General features: G+C 55.0%; 1 protein-coding gene across 1 annotated transcript in view; it reads left to right on the top strand.

The window, feature by feature from the left end:
* Positions 1-890: 890 nt before the first annotated feature.
* The window catches only part of MAPKAPK3 (MAPK activated protein kinase 3), a 28,386-nt gene continuing 12,199 nt past the window's right edge, over positions 891-17,077 (top strand). The window contains exons 1-2 of the mRNA XM_043886336.1: positions 891-1,068; positions 1,329-1,604. Coding sequence (XP_043742271.1) covers positions 1,380-1,604 — 225 coding nt within the window. The 5' untranslated portion in view covers positions 891-1,068; positions 1,329-1,379. The remainder of the gene's footprint in view (positions 1,069-1,328; positions 1,605-17,077) is intronic.

Genomic DNA, 17,077 nt, shown 5'->3' with positions numbered 1-17,077 from the left:
CTGGAGGAGGGCAGGGCAACACACCCCAGTATTCTTGCCTGGAGAATCCCCATGGATAGGGGAGCCTGGCAGGCTGCAGTCCATGGGGTCTCAAAGAGTCGGATATGACTGAGCGACTAAGCACACAATCTAAGATGGGCTCAGAGTGGAAGGGAAAACCACTTAGCTAATAAAGAATATCTGGCACTAGGGTGGAAGGAGGAGACTTTTTAAACATGACACCAAACGCTCAAGCCATAAGGTGACAAGTTGATGGATATGACCAAATGGGAATTTAGGATTGGAGAAGGAAATGGCAACCCACTCCAGTATTCTTGCCTGGAGAATCCCATGGAGGGAGGAGCCTGGTAGGCTACAGTCCATGGGGTCGCAAAGAGTCGGACACGACTGAGCGACTCCACTAGTCTTAGGATGCTGTGTTCCAAGGGAGTATGAACAAGAGATGCACAGAAGGAGACAGATGCCAGTGCTAGAAAGATCCCAAGAGCAACCAGGAACCAGAGAGACCCGAATCGCAACAAAATTCCATTTCATTCGCTCTGTTGACAAAAAGTAAGACTTTAGATAGACTGGCAGTGGGCCACCACTAAGTTGCAAACCTTACAAATTGTACTGGAGGCCCTTTCGAGAGCTTGCAGAGAAAACACCCGATTCCAGGGGCTACCTGAGACTCCAAGAGATTTCCTGTGCTGCCTCTTCCTTGGTGGCGCGTACAATTGGCTGCTCGCTCAGCCCACTCGGTAGCCGGCTGCTCTAGCGCTGGGTTTCCCCGGCGGCTGGCGGAGCCTCGGAGGTTTCCGCCCCTCGAGAAGCCACGCCCCCTATTTCTGCCTCGCTCTAGGCGGGTCCGGCCCCGCCCCGTCCTGCCTGGGCCAGCCTGGCCCTTTAAGGCTGACCCAGCCCGGCTTGTAGTCGGGGACGCGCGGGGGAGGGGAGCGGTCACGTGGGCAGGCGGCGGCGCGACTCTCGGCTCTGGGCGCCCAGGGCCGCGGCCTCTGGCGACCCCTGCCCCTGCCCCTTACGGGCAACCACAGCCCCGTGAGCTGCCGTCAGGTCCGCCCTCGTCAGGTACGCCCTCACAGGGCCCCCTCCACCTCCCAATCCCGGGACCCCGCGGCGCTTTCCCCTCTTGACTGGTGGCCGGGGCAGGACTCGCCTGGTGCCCGGCTTGCGTGACCACCGCCCCCTGTCGCGGGTCCGTCCTCTCCACAGCTCGTTCCTCATTCCCAGCCCTGTCCCCGGCCCGGAGCCCAGTCCGGCTTAGGGCGTCCATGGCTGGAGTGTACTGAAGGAGTCTGAGCGGAACTCACTCTTCGTCTCTTTCCCAGGTGGCCCCGGACGCGCCAGGCTGGGGCCGCCTCTGAGCGCCCCGCGGGGCCATGGACGTGGAGACAGCGGAGGAGCAGGGGGGCCCTGCGCCCCCGTCAAGTGCACCCTGCGGACCTTGTTCCGCCGGCGCTCCCGCCCTCGGGGGGCGGCGGGAGCCCAAGAAGTACGCAGTGACCGATGACTACCAGTTGTCCAAGCAGGTGCTGGGCTTGGGTGTGAACGGCAAGGTGCTGGAGTGCTTCCACCGGCGTACTGGCCAGAAGTGTGCCCTGAAGGTCAGTGACCCCGCGCGCCCGCATGGGCGGGGGCCCCAACAGCAGAGACCTGTGGATGCGGGCTATGCCTAGGGCCTCTGTTAAGCTTCTTAGGCTAAGCGTTACCGTTTCCTCCTCTTACTCCTGTGTAAGGTTGGGCTCCTGGTCCTTCCTGCTTCAACAGGTGGGGAAACTGAGGCTTAGCTTAGCCAAGCTCAGAATGTCCCAGGGAGCAAGGCGTGTAGTCAGCTGTGGGTAGAGCCTGCTGTACCCGGAAGCAAGGAGGGAGTGACTCCTGACTCTGGGTTTCTGGCTGGGCCTGTGAGTTTGGGCCCATGGGGGACCCGCATTCAGCTTGGCTGCTCCTTTTATGAGAAACTCTTCTGACTGGAATGGGTTTCACTTACTTTCTGCCTGAGGCTGAGTCCCCACAAAAGCTTGGGGTGGGGCTCATTCTCCTGAGGCCCCTGCCTGCCTAGGATGGAGTGGCGACAGTCTCCCAGGGCTGACTGGTGGGCAAGCCTGACACCCATTGCCCCTGTGGGCAGGAAGCTACTCGTGGGCTCCAGATGAGTCAGCCAGACCCATGTTGCAAGGGGCAGGCCCTGCCTCTGACCTGACCCACCCTGTTTCCTGGGCAGAGGGCGGGCCAGCCATCTAGCCACGTCACACCATAGACTCTGTGGGCCTGGTTAAGACCGCACTGATACAGCTGGAGGCCCGGGAGTCTTGAGGGTGGCTGACCGAGCTATGTAGTTCTGGCTTAGGTCATACAGTTTTGGGCCCAGGACCGTGCCCCATACCTCAAATCCCTTGACTCTGTCCTCGCTGGGAACTTCATTTAGTTGCAGCCTCTGCCAATGACCCCTTGGATAGGTAAAGCGTGGCAAGGAGAGTGGCTCCTGGACGTTTGAATATAGCTGAGGATCTTCTCATTTTACAGACGTTGCAATTATGAGCCCGAGCCCAGAGTCCTGCAGTTGTAGCTCTAATCTTTGGCCTGCATTTGCCAGCTCCGTGACCTTGGACTAGATCTTGGACTCTCAAAAATCAGGTTCCTCTGCTCAAGGGTTGTTAAGATAAGGAGTTGATGTGAGCTTGGAATGGAATCATGCATGTAGAGTCAGTGGTACAGGGCCTGGCACAGGCCTGGAGAGGCCACAGGACGTGCTTAGGGCACAGAGTCTGCAAGTGTCTGAGCAGGAACCTAGGCCCAGCTCCCTGTGTCTTTCCCAGTGGCACCAGAAGTGGTAGAGGGGGTCATCTCCCCAGGGTGGTCTTGGAAGGGCTCATGAGGATGGGTCTGGAAGATCTCAGGGCTGGGCTGGTGAGGCTGGGTCTCAGGCACAACTTCTTTGCTTACGAACCCAGCAGTGGAGTGGGGTTGGGAGGCCCTTCTGGAGCCCCTGGCGGGGGATTCTCTGAGTACTTCAGGAAAAGGGTGGCTCTTCCGAGGGGAGATGGAACTAAGGAAGTGAGCAGTGACAATCTCCATTCTCTCCTTCAGCACCATCTTGGCCCTTTCACTCCTGCTTGGGTCAGGGTGCAGCCTGGGTGGGCAAGGGGCCATCTGAGGCCTCTTCTTAATACCAAGGTTTTGGCCCCGTGAGCCAGGCTGAGCTCTGACCACCCCGTGTGCTACTCCAGAGGCTGTGAGTGAGACAGGGATGGAGTGGGAGGCTGGAGTTCGTGGATCCAGGCAGCACTGGCTTAAGCAGAACTAGCTCTAAGCCTTTTCCTGCAGGTGCTGTGTCTGATAAGTGACTTGGGGGAACTTCTGACTGCAACAACTTTCAGAGCACCTGCTCTTGAATCTAGCGCCTCAGTGGCCCCTGTTGTGGACTGGAAAGGGGGCAGACCCAGAACAGATTCCCCTATTGTTCCCCTTTAGGCTTTTTGGGTGAGCATGGCTAGAGATGTTGGCTTGGGGCCTTCAGAATTTGGTTCTAGGTTGGCCTGCAAGGGGGACATGGATTCGATGAGGCCCCCACCCCAGCACCTTCCAGTTCTTGCCAACCCCTACCCCACTGCAGTGACCAAGTCCCCACCCAGCTAGGCAGATCCTTTCCTGCTTCCAAGATGGGACAACCACAACCTCTAGCACGTCGTACCTATACTACAAGTGATGGCTCTAGAGAGGTGGTGGCACCTTTCTGTTTATAGCCTCTGCCCCAGCACAGGAGGGCCAGGACCAGGAGACCTCAGCACATGGCCTGTCTTGGGCCCCGGGAGTTCAGTCAGTCCCTGAGTGGGTCTCAGCCCTCTCTCTGCTTCTTGCCCTTGGTCAGCCTAAGCAGAGGCCCTGGGCTCTGGCCTTTCTGCTTTCCTGGACCTACATCCCTTCCCAGGCAGACCTCTCCTTGTCTTGTAACCTGACTTTGTCCAGGCCATCTCTGCCATTTATGGGCCAGGCCTAGTGTCCTGCCCTCTCTTCGTGCCTGTCTTCCTGGCCCTGTTGCTCAAAGTGATAGATAGAGCTTGGCATGAAGCCTGGAACGTGGCAGGAACTCATAAAACAGGAAGAGCTGTGGTCAGTGTCCCTGTAGCTGTTGCTATTCTTTGGGGGCCCCAGAGAAACAGGCTCCTCCTTCCTGGGGAGCTGGGCTTCTTCTCCTTTCTCTGAGCCCCTGACCCACTTGGCCTGATCCATCTTGGCCTCCCTCACACTCAGCAACTCTCTCCCGAGGCAGCTTCTACCCCCAATGCTGTCATTCCAGTCTCCACACCACCCTTAGCACCTCTGTAGCCCCTTCGGCAGGAACTGGAGGTCTGCCTGCCAAGTTTCTCGGGCAGGGGACTGCCTCCTACTGACCTCTTGTTTGTGATCCCTTCACGGTTCATTGACACCCCATATCTTCTCTCCTAAGTGGACACAATCACCCCGCCACATGGAGACCCAGTCCCTCAAGCCTTATCCATGTAAGAAAGTCAGGACCTGGAGTTAGTGGTCAGAAGTCACATGACTTGATTGGGATGGGAAATTATAGCAGAGACCAGAATCGTCTCCCCTCCTGACTTTCTGCCAAGTACACATGTGGTCCCTGGCCGCCTGGCAGGTAGAAGTGATAGTGGCAGTTAGATAAATGGAAACAAAGGCTTGTGGCAGGGAGGTTCTAGAGGGAGGGAACATATGTATACTTACAGCTGATTCATGTTGACGTGTGGCAGAAACCAACACAATATTGTAAAGCAGTTATCCTTCAATTAAAAGTAAATCACAGAAAACAAAAAACAAAGACTTGAGTAGCTTGAAGGGGTCTGCAGTGGGAGTCTTCTTTCCCAGCCCTGCTGTCCGGGCTCTGGGTCCACTGAAAAATGTTAGGCTCCCAGTGCCCTCCTCGTCCTGTCTTTGTCAGAGTGGAGTTTTAGAGTGTTGAATCCACATGCCAGGAGGTCCCTGCGTTGCTCCCTGGGTGGGGCTGGCCTGTTGGAGCTGGTGCTGTGGAGCTGGATTTGAGGCTGGGTGGGGCTGCCTGGCAGGCCAGGTACTTTCTCATTTAGCAGCTGCCACCGCTTCACCTACCACCTCCAGACCGGTCAGATCACCCTCTGCAGGGCCTCTTGTTTACTGAGTTGACACATCAGGAAGCACGTGGAGGGCTGGCCGCCTCCTACAGTGGAGTCCCCACTAGTGGTTTTACCGCATCTCTCCAGGCTGCCCCTCTCCTGAAAGGAAAGAATCTGAGTAACTCAAGTACTACCAGACTCAAGTAGCCTTCTGAACTGCCAGAAGTGGGCAGTTTGTTTTTTAAAATGAGGATCTTAGGGAGGGTGTCAAACCCTATGAAATGCAAATAGCACGGTTTGGGGACAGTTTTAAAATTATTTCTTTATTTTTCGCTATGCTGGGTCTTCATGGCTACACGAGCTTTTTCTCTAGTTGCGACGGGTGGAAGCTACTCTCTAGTGGTGCTCAGGCTTCTCATTGCGGTGGTTTCTCTTGTTGCAGAGCACAGACTCTAGGGTTCACAGGCTTCAGTAGTTATGGCTTCAATGGTTGTGGTGCACAGGCTTAGCTGCCCTGTGGCATGTGGGATCTTCCCGAATCAGGGATCGAAACCATGTACCCTGCATTGGCAGGCAGATTCTCTTCCACTCAGCCACCAGGAAAGTCCCAGAGGGGGATTGTTTTGAGATGTTTCCGGCCCTGCCCAGCTGACCTCGCTCACAGCTTCAGCAGCTGTGCTCCTAGCCCGCTGTCAGGATCCCCTCTGCTGGGACTTTCAGAATCATTTTCCCACCCCAGCCAGGAACTGATGCCATCTCTCCAGGCTTCAGGCCTTGGTGTTGTGGGGTCTGATGCTCCCAGGAATGGCTGACAGTTGTCCGGAGCTAGGACAACTGTTCTGTCTGCTAGGCCCTGTCCCTGTGCATATACACGTTATCTTACCTAACTCTTTTCATTCCCATTTTATGGATGAAGACACTGATGCTCAGAGAGGTGATCAGTTTGCCCAAGATGGCTGGCTGATGTGTGGCAGGACTGGGACATGTGTCTAGGCAGTTTGATCCCAGAGTCTTAGCGCCTAATTCACCTCATGCCTCGTGCAAGTCTGTGGGGACATAGGAGGGTCTCTGAGACTAGGCTCCTGGAAGAATGCTAACGATGTCATCCATGACTGCACTGGGCCCCAGGTGATCCTGCTGCTGTTTGTCTGTATCTGTCCAGCTCTCCTCACTGTGCAGGATGCTATGCCTGGGAGTAGATAGGTGGTGGTCCCTGCACAAGGACCGTGCTAGCTGTGGGACTGCCTCAGAAAGGGTGTATGGTTCATCTCAAGCCTTGTGAGTCTCAGACAAGCCCAGCCCAGCAAAAGTCCAGGGTGCCACAGGCAGGAAGTTAGGTCGGTGAGTGGGCGAGAGGAAACTGTCAGGACTGGGCCAGCCAGGGGAGGTTTCCTGGAAGAGACTGCCAGCTTTCATGCAGGCCTCTGGTCTGAGAAGCATGTGGATGACAGAGGAGGACACAGGGTGTGTGTGTGTGTGACAACATGCCTGGTTTGCACAACTCAGCACTTGGTGTGGGGTACTGCTTCCCCACTCCCTGTCCTGTGTCCTCGTAGGATATGCTCATCTCAGCAAGTGGTGTCCAGGCCCTAACAAACTCTGGGGAGCTGTGGAGGGACCAAAGGGCCTTGTGGAAGAAGAGGCAGTTATGTAGCGTTTGAAGGATTGGGGAAAGGTCAGCGGTGGCTCTCACTCGCCATTTTTCACAACTCAGATTCATACGTCATCCCACTAGAAAGTGAAATTGAAAGTATTAGTTGCTCAGTTGTGTCCGACTCTTTGCAACCCCATGGACTGCAGCCCACCAGGCTCCTCTGTCCATGGGATTTCCCAGGTAAGAGTACTGGAGTACATTGCCACTTCCTTCTCCAGGGAATCTTCTCAACCTAGGGATTGAACCTGGGTCTCCCGCATTGAGGCATCTGTCTGTCTTTGGTGTCCTTCCTCACTAGGTGGACAGAAACCCGCCTTCCTTCTCCCAGAACTTTCTTTCATAGTGTCACCGGGACCCTTCTGGAATGCTATTGCCAGGGATGCTGTAGGGTCTTCTGGGTCACCTGGGCTATTGTTCAGCCCAGAGCCTGGTCTCCCTGACAACAGAGGTCTGTTATGTGTCTGCCTGGTCCCCAGGTTTGTACTTGGGGAAGTTGCTCTCCTGCTCAGATCCCTCATCTTCCTCTCCCAGGGCCTCCTTGGGACATCCTCGTAGGAGGTCCCTGCGAGGGTGCAGCAGGTGGAGTGTCTGGCTCTGCAGGCCCCCAGCCTCATCTGGTCCCAGCCTGGCAACTGGCTGCCATGTGTCCAAAGGTGATGGCCACCAAGCAAGGACTGGTGACAGAGGTTGTCCCTGGGTGAGGCGCCTTGCAAGCACACCTGTGCTGTAAAAGTGGGTGCCAGGCCCTACCTGGATGGGTGGGTCTGCTGCTTTAGGGATAGGGAGACCACAGCCCCAGTCAGCTCCTGCAGGCTCCCACCTTTTCTCAGGAGAACTTTGCTGCCCTCCCTCCCGCCTCTTTGGGACCTTGTGTGGCTCCACATGAGAGGCTGCCTGGGCTTGAGAGAGGACAGGGCTCTGGGCTTCCTTCCACCTTCTTCCCAAGTAACCTTGGAAAAAGGCAGTTTGGGAATTTTTTGCAAAACAGTTGTTTTTGTGCCAAGGGGTTTGAATATGTGGTGGGAAGCAGAAGTTGGTCTTGGTGGCTAACATCCCCAGGGTCCTGCTGTGAGACAGCAAGAGCTCTCATTTGAGGCGGCCTGGGTGCATTTCTTTGTTGTTGTTCAGTCACTCAGTCGTGTCCGACTCTTTGCGACCCCATGGACTGCAGCACGTCAGGCTTCCCTGTTCTTCACCATCTCCTGGAGCTTGCTCAGATTCATGTCCATTGAGTTGGTGATGCCATCCAACCATCTCCTCCTCTGTCACCCCCTTCTCCTCCTGCCTTCAGTCTTTCTCAGCATCAAGGTCTTTTCCAATGGGTTGGCTCTTCCGCATGTGGTGGCCAAAGTATTAGAGCTTCAGCTTCTGCATCAGTCCTTCCAATGAATATTCAAGTTGATTTCCTTTAGGATTAACTGCTTTGATCTCCTTGCAGTCCAAGGGACTCTCAAGAGTCTTCTCCAACATCACTGTTCAAAAGCATAGATTCTTTGGTGCTCAGCCTTCTTTATGGTGCATATCTTAGCGGCAGATTCTTGGCCTTCGTGAGGACTCACTTGGGCTCACACTGCACCTGGGGCAGCCAGCCGCTTCCAGGGTTGGAAAGAATGGTGTGAAAGAATCCCCTCCCCACCCTCCGCCCTTTGGGAACTAACTGGATTAGGCCCAGTGTAATTGTGATTAAAATCCCGCTGTGTGGGAACTGTGGGGGTGTGTTTAGGGCAGGGGTACCAGGTGGCCCTTTGGGGGAACAGGGAGCCTCAGGAGGCCTTTTCAGTACTGGACAGGTCAGAGACGCTGAGAAAAATTGATTTGGGTTTTATTTTTTGCCAGTTTGGGATTAGGATCGCTTTTCTCTTTTGACTCTGGCTTTGTGCTTGCTGCTTTCCCTTTGTGATGCTCTCCCTTTCTGTCTTCTCCGCCTCCCTGTCCTTCTCCTTTCTTCTTTCCCGGCTGTTTCTCCCGCAGTCACCCGGTTGCTCCCCTCTCAGACCCTGCCCCTCTGTCCGGTGGGTTTCGGGCTTGGTGTTGGCTGAGAGCAGGCAGAGGACAGATGGGGGCTGGTCCAGTGCTCAGGACTCATCTTAGTCACCCTGAAAGTCTGTGGTACCCCCAGGGACCGGCTCGGGGTGGGGGGTAGGACAAGAAGGAGGAGCCCCGCCCACACCCTTGCTGCTCAGTGTTTCCTGGTGCTCCTGGCCTTGACCGGGTGCTAGCCGCCTTGGCAGCTGGAGCAGTGGAGTCAAACCTGTAACCTGAGGCGTCCCCTGTGGAGTGTGGGAAGTCAGCCTTGGCTGTGGCCTCTGCCGGTGGGTCTCCTTTCATGGCTCAATGGTTGAGCCTTTTGGTTGGGACAGTGGTGCAAGACTGGGACCCCCCCAGGATTCCTGGGCTGAGGTTGGGGAGAGAGGGGCTGAAGGAGCCTGCAGAGGGGCTCGGAGATTCGAGGTACCGCCTGTGAGACTGTGCACCGCCCCGTACTCCTGGGCTGAGCACCCCAGAGCCGCTGGCCCTCTAGCCTGCACCTGCCCCCGCCCCCACTTCAGTGTGGCTCACAGTCTATTTCAGGAGTGTGAAGGGCCAGAGCCTTGACCTGCCAGGGTCACTTTCACTGCCCTGTTCTTAAGGGCTCAGCCTCCGAGGGATTCGCCAGGCAAGAATACTGGAGTGGGTAGCCATTCCCTTTTCCAGGGGATCTTCCTGACCCAGAGATTGAATCTGGGTCTCCCGCAGATTCTTCACCATCTGAGCCACGAGGGAAGCCCTCAAGGAACTCACAGTTTATTCCATAGTTGTTTTGTGAACCCACACAAGCCCCCTTCTCGGGGTGTGCCCGAGGGCCTGACCAGTGCTCTCCATGCCCTCTGGCAGGCAGTGGCGCAGGGGGTGGGGTGAGGGTAAGAGCACCCTCTTGTCCCTTTGCATGCTTCCAACATGCTGAACACAAACACAGTAGAATCTAAGAATGGTTGTTACCACCACCGTGTCACTGACACAGAGATTGAGATTCAGAAAGGCGAAGGAGCCCTGGAGCCCTGGCCTGTCTGGCAGCCAGATGGTGGCTCTCAGCCTTCCTTCCCCGTGTGCCCTGTCAGTGTGGGTCAGGAGTGGGGCCCCTCTCGCAGGTCAGTCTGCCGGTCAGTAAGGTAAGGGGCTGGGCACTCTGCTTCTTAAGGGCCCCCCTTCTGGCTATGAAGAGGATGCCCCAAGATGCCTCTCCTGGGCCAGCTGGCAGTGGTGTTGCCGGGGGAACAGTCAGCTGTGGTGACACCACCGGTCGGGTATGTGTCCTACTAGGGACAGGAGCTGGACGATTATGACTCAGGTTTGAAGACCCCCCCTCCACTGCTCTGTCTGACTCGGTTCACGCCTTGAGTCAGCTGAGCCTGTGCTGGGGTGTGTCCTTACCCGTGGAGGGCCTGGGAGGGTGAGGGTGACTCACGCAGCCCATTCCCATGGCAGGAGTGTCCCTCAGTGCTGCCAGGCTGTCACCCTGGCTCTCCGCACAGGGCGGGGCCTTCCTCCTCCCCCTTCTACTTCTTCCTCACAGCTGTGGCTCCAGAGACTTCTCCCAGGAACCAGGGGTCGGGTGTTGAAGGCCTGGAGCCTTCTAACCCAACAGGAGCAGGAGAGAGAAAGGGGCCAGGCGCCAAGCGAGGCTGGAAGCCTGGGCAGCCGGTTTCTCCGCCTCCCCAGGGAGGAGCCTGGCTGCTGGTGCTCACCCAGGCCTGTGTGGGGAGCTGCAGGGACGCAGATGAAGCCAAGGGAAGCGGGAGAGATGCAGAGCAGATATGAGGTTGGCTTCGGGAAGAGTCAGTCTGGGGGTGGAATAGGAAGGTTCCTGGGGGTCTGAGCACCACGCCTCTGGGGGTGGTGCCGTCTTGCCTCCCACCTCCCCCACTTTGTGTTCCTTTGTCGTCTTCGTCCTCTGGGGAAGAGACCAGCTGTCATTCTTCTGAGAGCTCGGGTATGCTGGGTCCCTTCTCCAGAGCTGACCAGGGGCATGGCCAGCCGGGGGCCTCTTCAGGGGTCGCCTGGGCATGGCCTCAGTCATCCTCTCCACACCCGCCAGTCCTCTGTAGCCTCACGCGGGCTCTATGGGCACTGGTGGCCAGCTGGGGGCACAGATTTTGTGGCCAAGGTGGGGTCTCTTCATGAGGAGGGACCATTGAAGAGACCCTTTTTTTTTTTTTAATTTATTTTTTATTGAAAGAGAATTGCTTTACAGAAATTTGCTGTTTTCTGTCAAACCTCAACATGAATCAGCCATAGGTAGAAGAGACATTTTTGAGGTTAAACTAAAACACATTTGCTAAAAATTTTCCTGTCTTAGGATGAAGATGTCTTATTTTTATGCTATCACAGAAGAACCAGAACCAGGCTAACGTTTCACCAGTTATGTAGCTGATTTTGAAAAAAAAAAAAAAAATCCTCTTTTCCTCTAAGAAGTTAGATGATAAGAGAAGCCAGACCCTCTGAGTAGGCACTCAGGGGCTTGTAAGGCACCTGTGTGGGCTCTCCTCACCCGCTGTGGGAAGGCTGTGGGCCAGATGCTGGGGTCTGCCACCTCCTGGGGCAGAGGGAGCTCTGATCCTGCCGCTTACACGCTGTGTAACCTCTGGAAGCGGAAGGAGGTTCTAGCTCTTTCCGGGCCTCTTTCCCTACCTGTAAAACAGGTGCCCATAGTCTCAGACCTGCCTGCTCCCTTCCCCTCAGTGCCATAGGTGAGGAGACAGCAGGCCCATTTCACAGATGAGGAGCTGGGGTTCAGGTCACTAAGGTCAAGGTCACTACACACTCTGCAGAAGGGGACATTGCTTGAACGGAGGCATGAAGGAGTCCAGAATGTAAAGGTATCTGCCACCTGGGAGACTGGGAATGTGCCCCTACCTCCAGTCTGCCGAACCTGAGGTCCAGATCAGTTCCCTGGTTTAGGTTCTTAGCACTCAGCCGTGGTTTCCGTGCCCCAGGGTCCCTTCCCCGAGATCAGCCCTGATCTTCCCACACCTTGGAGGGTCTGCCCCTCCTCACCGAGCCTTTCACAGCAAAACGGTATCCGTAGACTTTTTTTTTTTTTGATGTGGACCGTTTATAAAGTCTTTTTTGAATTTGTTATAATATTGCTTCTGTTTCATGCTTTGGTTTTTGGGCTGTGAGGCATGTGGGATCTTAGCTCTCCAACCAGGTATGGAACCTGTACCATACCTCTGGATTGGAAAGGCGAAGTCTGAACCACTGGACCAGCAAGGAAGTCCCAGTATCTATGGACTTTTGACTCAGTCTACTTCTGCACAGCCTGGTCCTGCCCCTCTCAGGATCTGAGACTGTTTCCTGTGACCTGCTGGACTGGAGAGGATCGGCCTCCTTGGGTTCTAGAGGCTGTATCTGAATTGCCCCCAATTCTGGAGAATAGGGAGGTGAAGAGCATGAGACCACATCAGAGCAAGGCCCAGGGGGACTCTTGAAGCCAAGCAAACCTCAGTGTTCACTTGGCACTGAGCTTGTCTGAGCTCTCTGTGTGTTCTCAGCGAGTACTGTCACTGTCCCCATTTTCCAGATTGGTCCGGTGGGGATCGGATGGAACTGGCCTCTGCATCCGGCACGAAGGTCTGTCTGACCCGGAGCCCTGTGGCCATAGCTCGTCCTTCAGAGTGCATGGTCCCTGGCCTGGGGCCCTGGGGCCCTGGGGCCCGGACCTGCTCCAGCTGGCTCGTGTTCCCACTGGCCCTCTCCCTGCCTGCCTGGGAGCCTGGCTTAGCTTCCTCTTTCCAGAAGCATTGTCCCCCTCCTTCAACCCCCACCCAGACCTGGCACTTCTGCCTTTGTTTCTAGGTTTTCTGGGGCTGGTAGGAGGCAGACAAACTGAGGCCACCAAAATTTAGCAAATTGAAGACTATTGTGTTCTCGAGGTTTTTTTTTTAAATTATTTTTTTTATTTGTTTTTGGCTGTGCTGGGTCTTCATTGCTGCACAGGCTTTCTCTAGTTGTGGCGAGCGGGGGCTATTCTGTAGTTGTGATGTGCAGGCTTCCCATTATTGTTGCGGAGCAGCTGCTCTAGAGCGCACGGCTTCAGTAGGTGTGGGACACAGGCTTAGTTGCTCCACAGTATGTGGGATCTTCCCAGGTCAGGATTTGAACCCATGTCTCCTGCATTGGCAGGTGGATTCTTTACCACTGTGCCACCAAGGAAGTCCCCTGAGATTTGACAATTTCAAAATGTGTGTTGGCTCTCCTGCTGGCAGAGCTTCCCAGGCAGACACGGGGCTCAGAGCCCTAGCCACTCCCACCTCCCAGGACTCTGGCGGCAGGTGATTAGGGGGGCTCTAAGCCAGTCAAGCCACTTTCCTCTCATTCCCAGACATCAGATACCCCAGCCTTGGCCTGGTTTGGGAGCAGCTCTTTGGGGGCCCTCCTTGTTCCTGGGTTCTGCTCTGCCAGGTTCTAAGTCTGGAAAGAAAGAAAAAGGGAGAAGGATCTAGGCCCAGTTCCTTAGTGCCTGTATCCTCATCAAGCATCCTAACCAGCAGTAACTCATCCATAGACCCCCAGGTCCCGGAGGACAGTCTGTGGCAGCATTCCCAACTTCAGCTCCAGGCCTGGCCCCCAGGGGAGGGCCAGTAAATGTTTGTAGGGGTCAGGAAGAGATCTGTAAAATGGGCAGTCCTCCCTGGGGAAGAGGGTTGACTCCTGGTTCCCAAAGGACTCCTGGACTCAGAGGTGGCCCTGTGTGACACTTGTGACCCAGAGAAGCTATAAAACCTTCCTGAGCCTCTGTCTCTTGGTTGAGAAGGATGGTCAGTGGTGTCCTTGTTGAAGGACAGACGCTCAGGTGTGTGTAACATGCTTGGTACCCAGGAGGCGCTCTGTGAACCGCTGCCGCTGCTGGTAATGATCACTAAATGGCAGAGCCTGGTCTAGCCCCAGGGTTGTGGGGCTGAGCTCCATGCATGAAAAGAGCGCAGCAGCTGCCCGCGTTGTCCTCACTGCCTAGAAGCCAACGGGTCTGGGTCCAAGTTTTGTTTTTTTCCCCCAAAATTTCAAGATAATTCTGATATGCATCTGGATTTTAAAAAGTGATTACAGGTTTTTCTATTAAATTGTAGGTTTGGTGAGTCCTATTATTCTTTTGTTGCGGGTCCCAGTTTTGACTCTCATGACCCAGTGCTGTGACTCTGGGCAGGTCACTTCACCTCTCAGAGTCACCAGTTCCCCACAGGAAAAGGCCGATGCTGGTTCTCTTCAGCAGATGGTGAGTCCTGAATGAGGTGGTGTCTGTAACCAAGCACCGTGGCCAACGCAGCACTGGCTGAGCACCAGGGAGGGACAGTTGTTGGGAAGGGGGTGTAACTCCGTCAGTCATCCGGCGTTCAGACGGGGCCCAGGCATCTGGGGTCAGGAGCATCATGTGAGCCGACCTCCCTGGAACTCAGCCGCTGAGGAGGACAGGATACAGCCAGAACTTAATGAAGCGAGGTCTCATCTGGCGTGGGGCCAACTCATCCATAGCTGCAAAATCGGTTCCATTAGCTCCCTTAATGAGCTACGAAAGCTGGGGAAATGAGTGCGTGAGAGAGTAATGGCACATGTCTGAGGCTCTAATTTGAGACTGTGGTTAAAAAGTCAGATTTGACGTGACCAACAGCTCTCCAATAGCACTGGTGCCCTTGTGGGGAAGGAGAGGATGAAGCCAGTGAGGAGGGGATGAGTCTGGCTCTATAAAGAAAATTGTTATTGTTATTTAGTGGCTCAGTCGTGTCTGACTCTTTTGTGACCCCATAGACTGTAGCCTGCCAGGCTCCTTTGTCCATGGGATTTCTCAGGCAAGAGTACTGGAGTGGGTTGCCAATTCCCTCCTCCAGGGGTGCTTGACAACTCAGGGATGGAACCTGCATCTCCTACGTAGGCAGGCAGATTGTTTATCATCTGAGCCCCCTGGGAAGCCCTTATAAGAGAAGATACTGAGACCTTAAGAAGGAAGTTCCTGCTTAGAACCCTGAACTTGAGGTCAGTCTATACCACCCCATCCGAGGCTATGCCCTCTGTTCTAAGTAGACAAAGCAGCCAGCAGGGGTCCCATGAACTGGCCAGGGGCCACAATGCCATGCCTGCTGCTGACGACACAGGGCAGGTGGTCTCAACATCTAGCTCTAAAATGAATTCTGCTCTTCCAGTGGTGTCTCACAAAGTTAGAGATATGTCCCCATGGGAAAATAATCCCAAATAATTACAGAGCTCGGAGCTGGAAGGGACTTCAGATATGGTTGAGTTGAAAACTCTTACCAGGGAGGGAGTTTAGTAAGTCCAAAGAGCTTTTTCTCCCCTGTAACCTTCCTCTGTAGAGAACTGGGGTTCTCCACAGTGGAAAAAAAATGTTGCAAAGCTAGATTTTCCTGTAACATTCTGTGCAGACCCACTGCCTGGGTGTTTGACACCCAGCATGTGTGTTGTGGTGTAATCAACAACCCAGAGATTCCACTCCTGAGAATTTCAGCCCGCCCCTGCCTGAGGCTGGGCTGAGACCCCGGCATGGGAAAGAAGGTGTTGGGGGACCTCAGCAATCCTTCCTGCCTCTCCCCTCTCTCTCCTCTGGCTCCAAACAAAGCTGGAATTCCAAGAAAGGGGAAGTCATGGGAATTTGCTGACCCACAGATCAGCGCGAGGAAGTGGACCCCCAGCCTCTGGGAGGTTCCCTTTGCTATAGGGTTGGTGTCTCTCGGGCTGTGGGCCGTCCTGAAATCCAGAGTTCACATTTCTTAATTTGCTGCTGTCTCACTGATGGGCGAGATGATAAACCAGCTGTCTTCCCCCGGAAGGAGTGGGTGTTCCGGCAGAGGCCCCAGCAGCTTGGCCAAGGCTGCAGGTTAATTGGCTGGGAGTGTGGAGGTTGGGGTGGGGTGGGAGAGGCTGCTTGTCCAGCCCGGGGACTTGGGGCGTCCTGTGTGTGTGGGAGAGAGAGAGGGCGATACTGTGAACTAGAGAAGAGCCTGTCCAGGGGTGAACTGGCTATGTGAAGGGGCATGTGGGTCTGGGAAGGTAGCCTTTTCTGGGCTGGGAGATGGCTGAAGAAGAGTGATGGGGGCTGGTCCCTAGGCTGTGTCTTACAGAGTCACTGCAGACACCCCATAGCTCTCTGATGCTCTATGAAGGCAGACAGAGTGCTTTCACAGCTCTGGGCAACGTGAAGTGGAGGGTCCTACAGTGGAGATAGGATCTCAGTAGGAGAGGAGGTCTGAGCAGAAGGGTCTAGGCTTGGTCACTTGCCCAGGCAAGACTGTCACAGATTGAGTTGTGGCAGCAAGACCCCAATATTTCTTGGGCACCTGTCTGTGCCCAGTTATTTGCTTGACACTTTAGAGAAATAGAAAATATTGGACAAATAAATGGACAGATTGTTGTTGTTGTTTAGTTACTAAGTTGTGTCCAACTCTTCTGGGACCTCATGGACTACAGCCCACCAGGCTCCTCTGTCCATGGGATTTTCCCGGCAAGAATACTGGAGTGGGTTGCCATTTCCTTCTCCAGGGGATCTTCCTGACCCAGGAATTGAACCCACATCTCCTGCGTTGGTAAGCAGATTCTTTAGCACTGAGCCACTTGGGAAGCCTAAATGGACAGATCAATGGGCCTTATTTTCAAAGTTGATATCATGGAGTCCAGAGACACACACATACCACGGCCCACACACACTGACACACATTCCTCATACCCATACCACCTACACCCATACACACCTATGCACGTACCCCTGGCATGCATGCACTCCTGTGTACAGGTACCCATGTTTCCAAGCACGTGAACACACTTACACACACACTCCCCTGCTCATGTGCACGCCATGCCCCTATGCACACATTTATTTTGGAGCAAGATTCCCGAGTCTTGCAAGCAGTAGTTTTGGCCACCACCTCTCTGACTTGGGGCCACCCTGGCCTCTCATCCCCGCTCTGGGAGGGGTTGTCTGGATGCTCTGTGTGGAGTCCTGCTCTCCTCCGGCCCAGCCTCACCTTACTCCAGCCTGGTGGCCCCAGGGCAGTGACTTCATCCTCCAGAGCCTCTTTGCCTCAGTCTGCAAACTGGGGCTGTTGGTTCCCGCCCTGCTTGCCTCACAGGGTGGCACCGAGCATTCCCATGAGATAAAGGAAAAGAGTGTTTTGTAAAATGTAAATTGTTTTCCAAACAGTCAATTGCTGCAGTTGTTTTCCCAGGTCCTGAACTCAAGAATCCCTCCACCCGCTGTAAACCCTGTGCTTGACTGGGAAGGGACGCTGTGTGGAGGTAGTGGAGCAGCCTGGCCAATTCTGAGGCTCCATTACACCTGGAGAGCCGGAGG

The sequence above is a fragment of the Cervus elaphus genome, chromosome 24 (assembly GCF_910594005.1).
Source record: "Cervus elaphus chromosome 24, mCerEla1.1, whole genome shotgun sequence".
In the NCBI taxonomy this organism is placed as follows: domain Eukaryota; kingdom Metazoa; phylum Chordata; class Mammalia; order Artiodactyla; family Cervidae; genus Cervus; species Cervus elaphus.
This window is presented reverse-complemented; position numbering and strand designations above follow the sequence as displayed.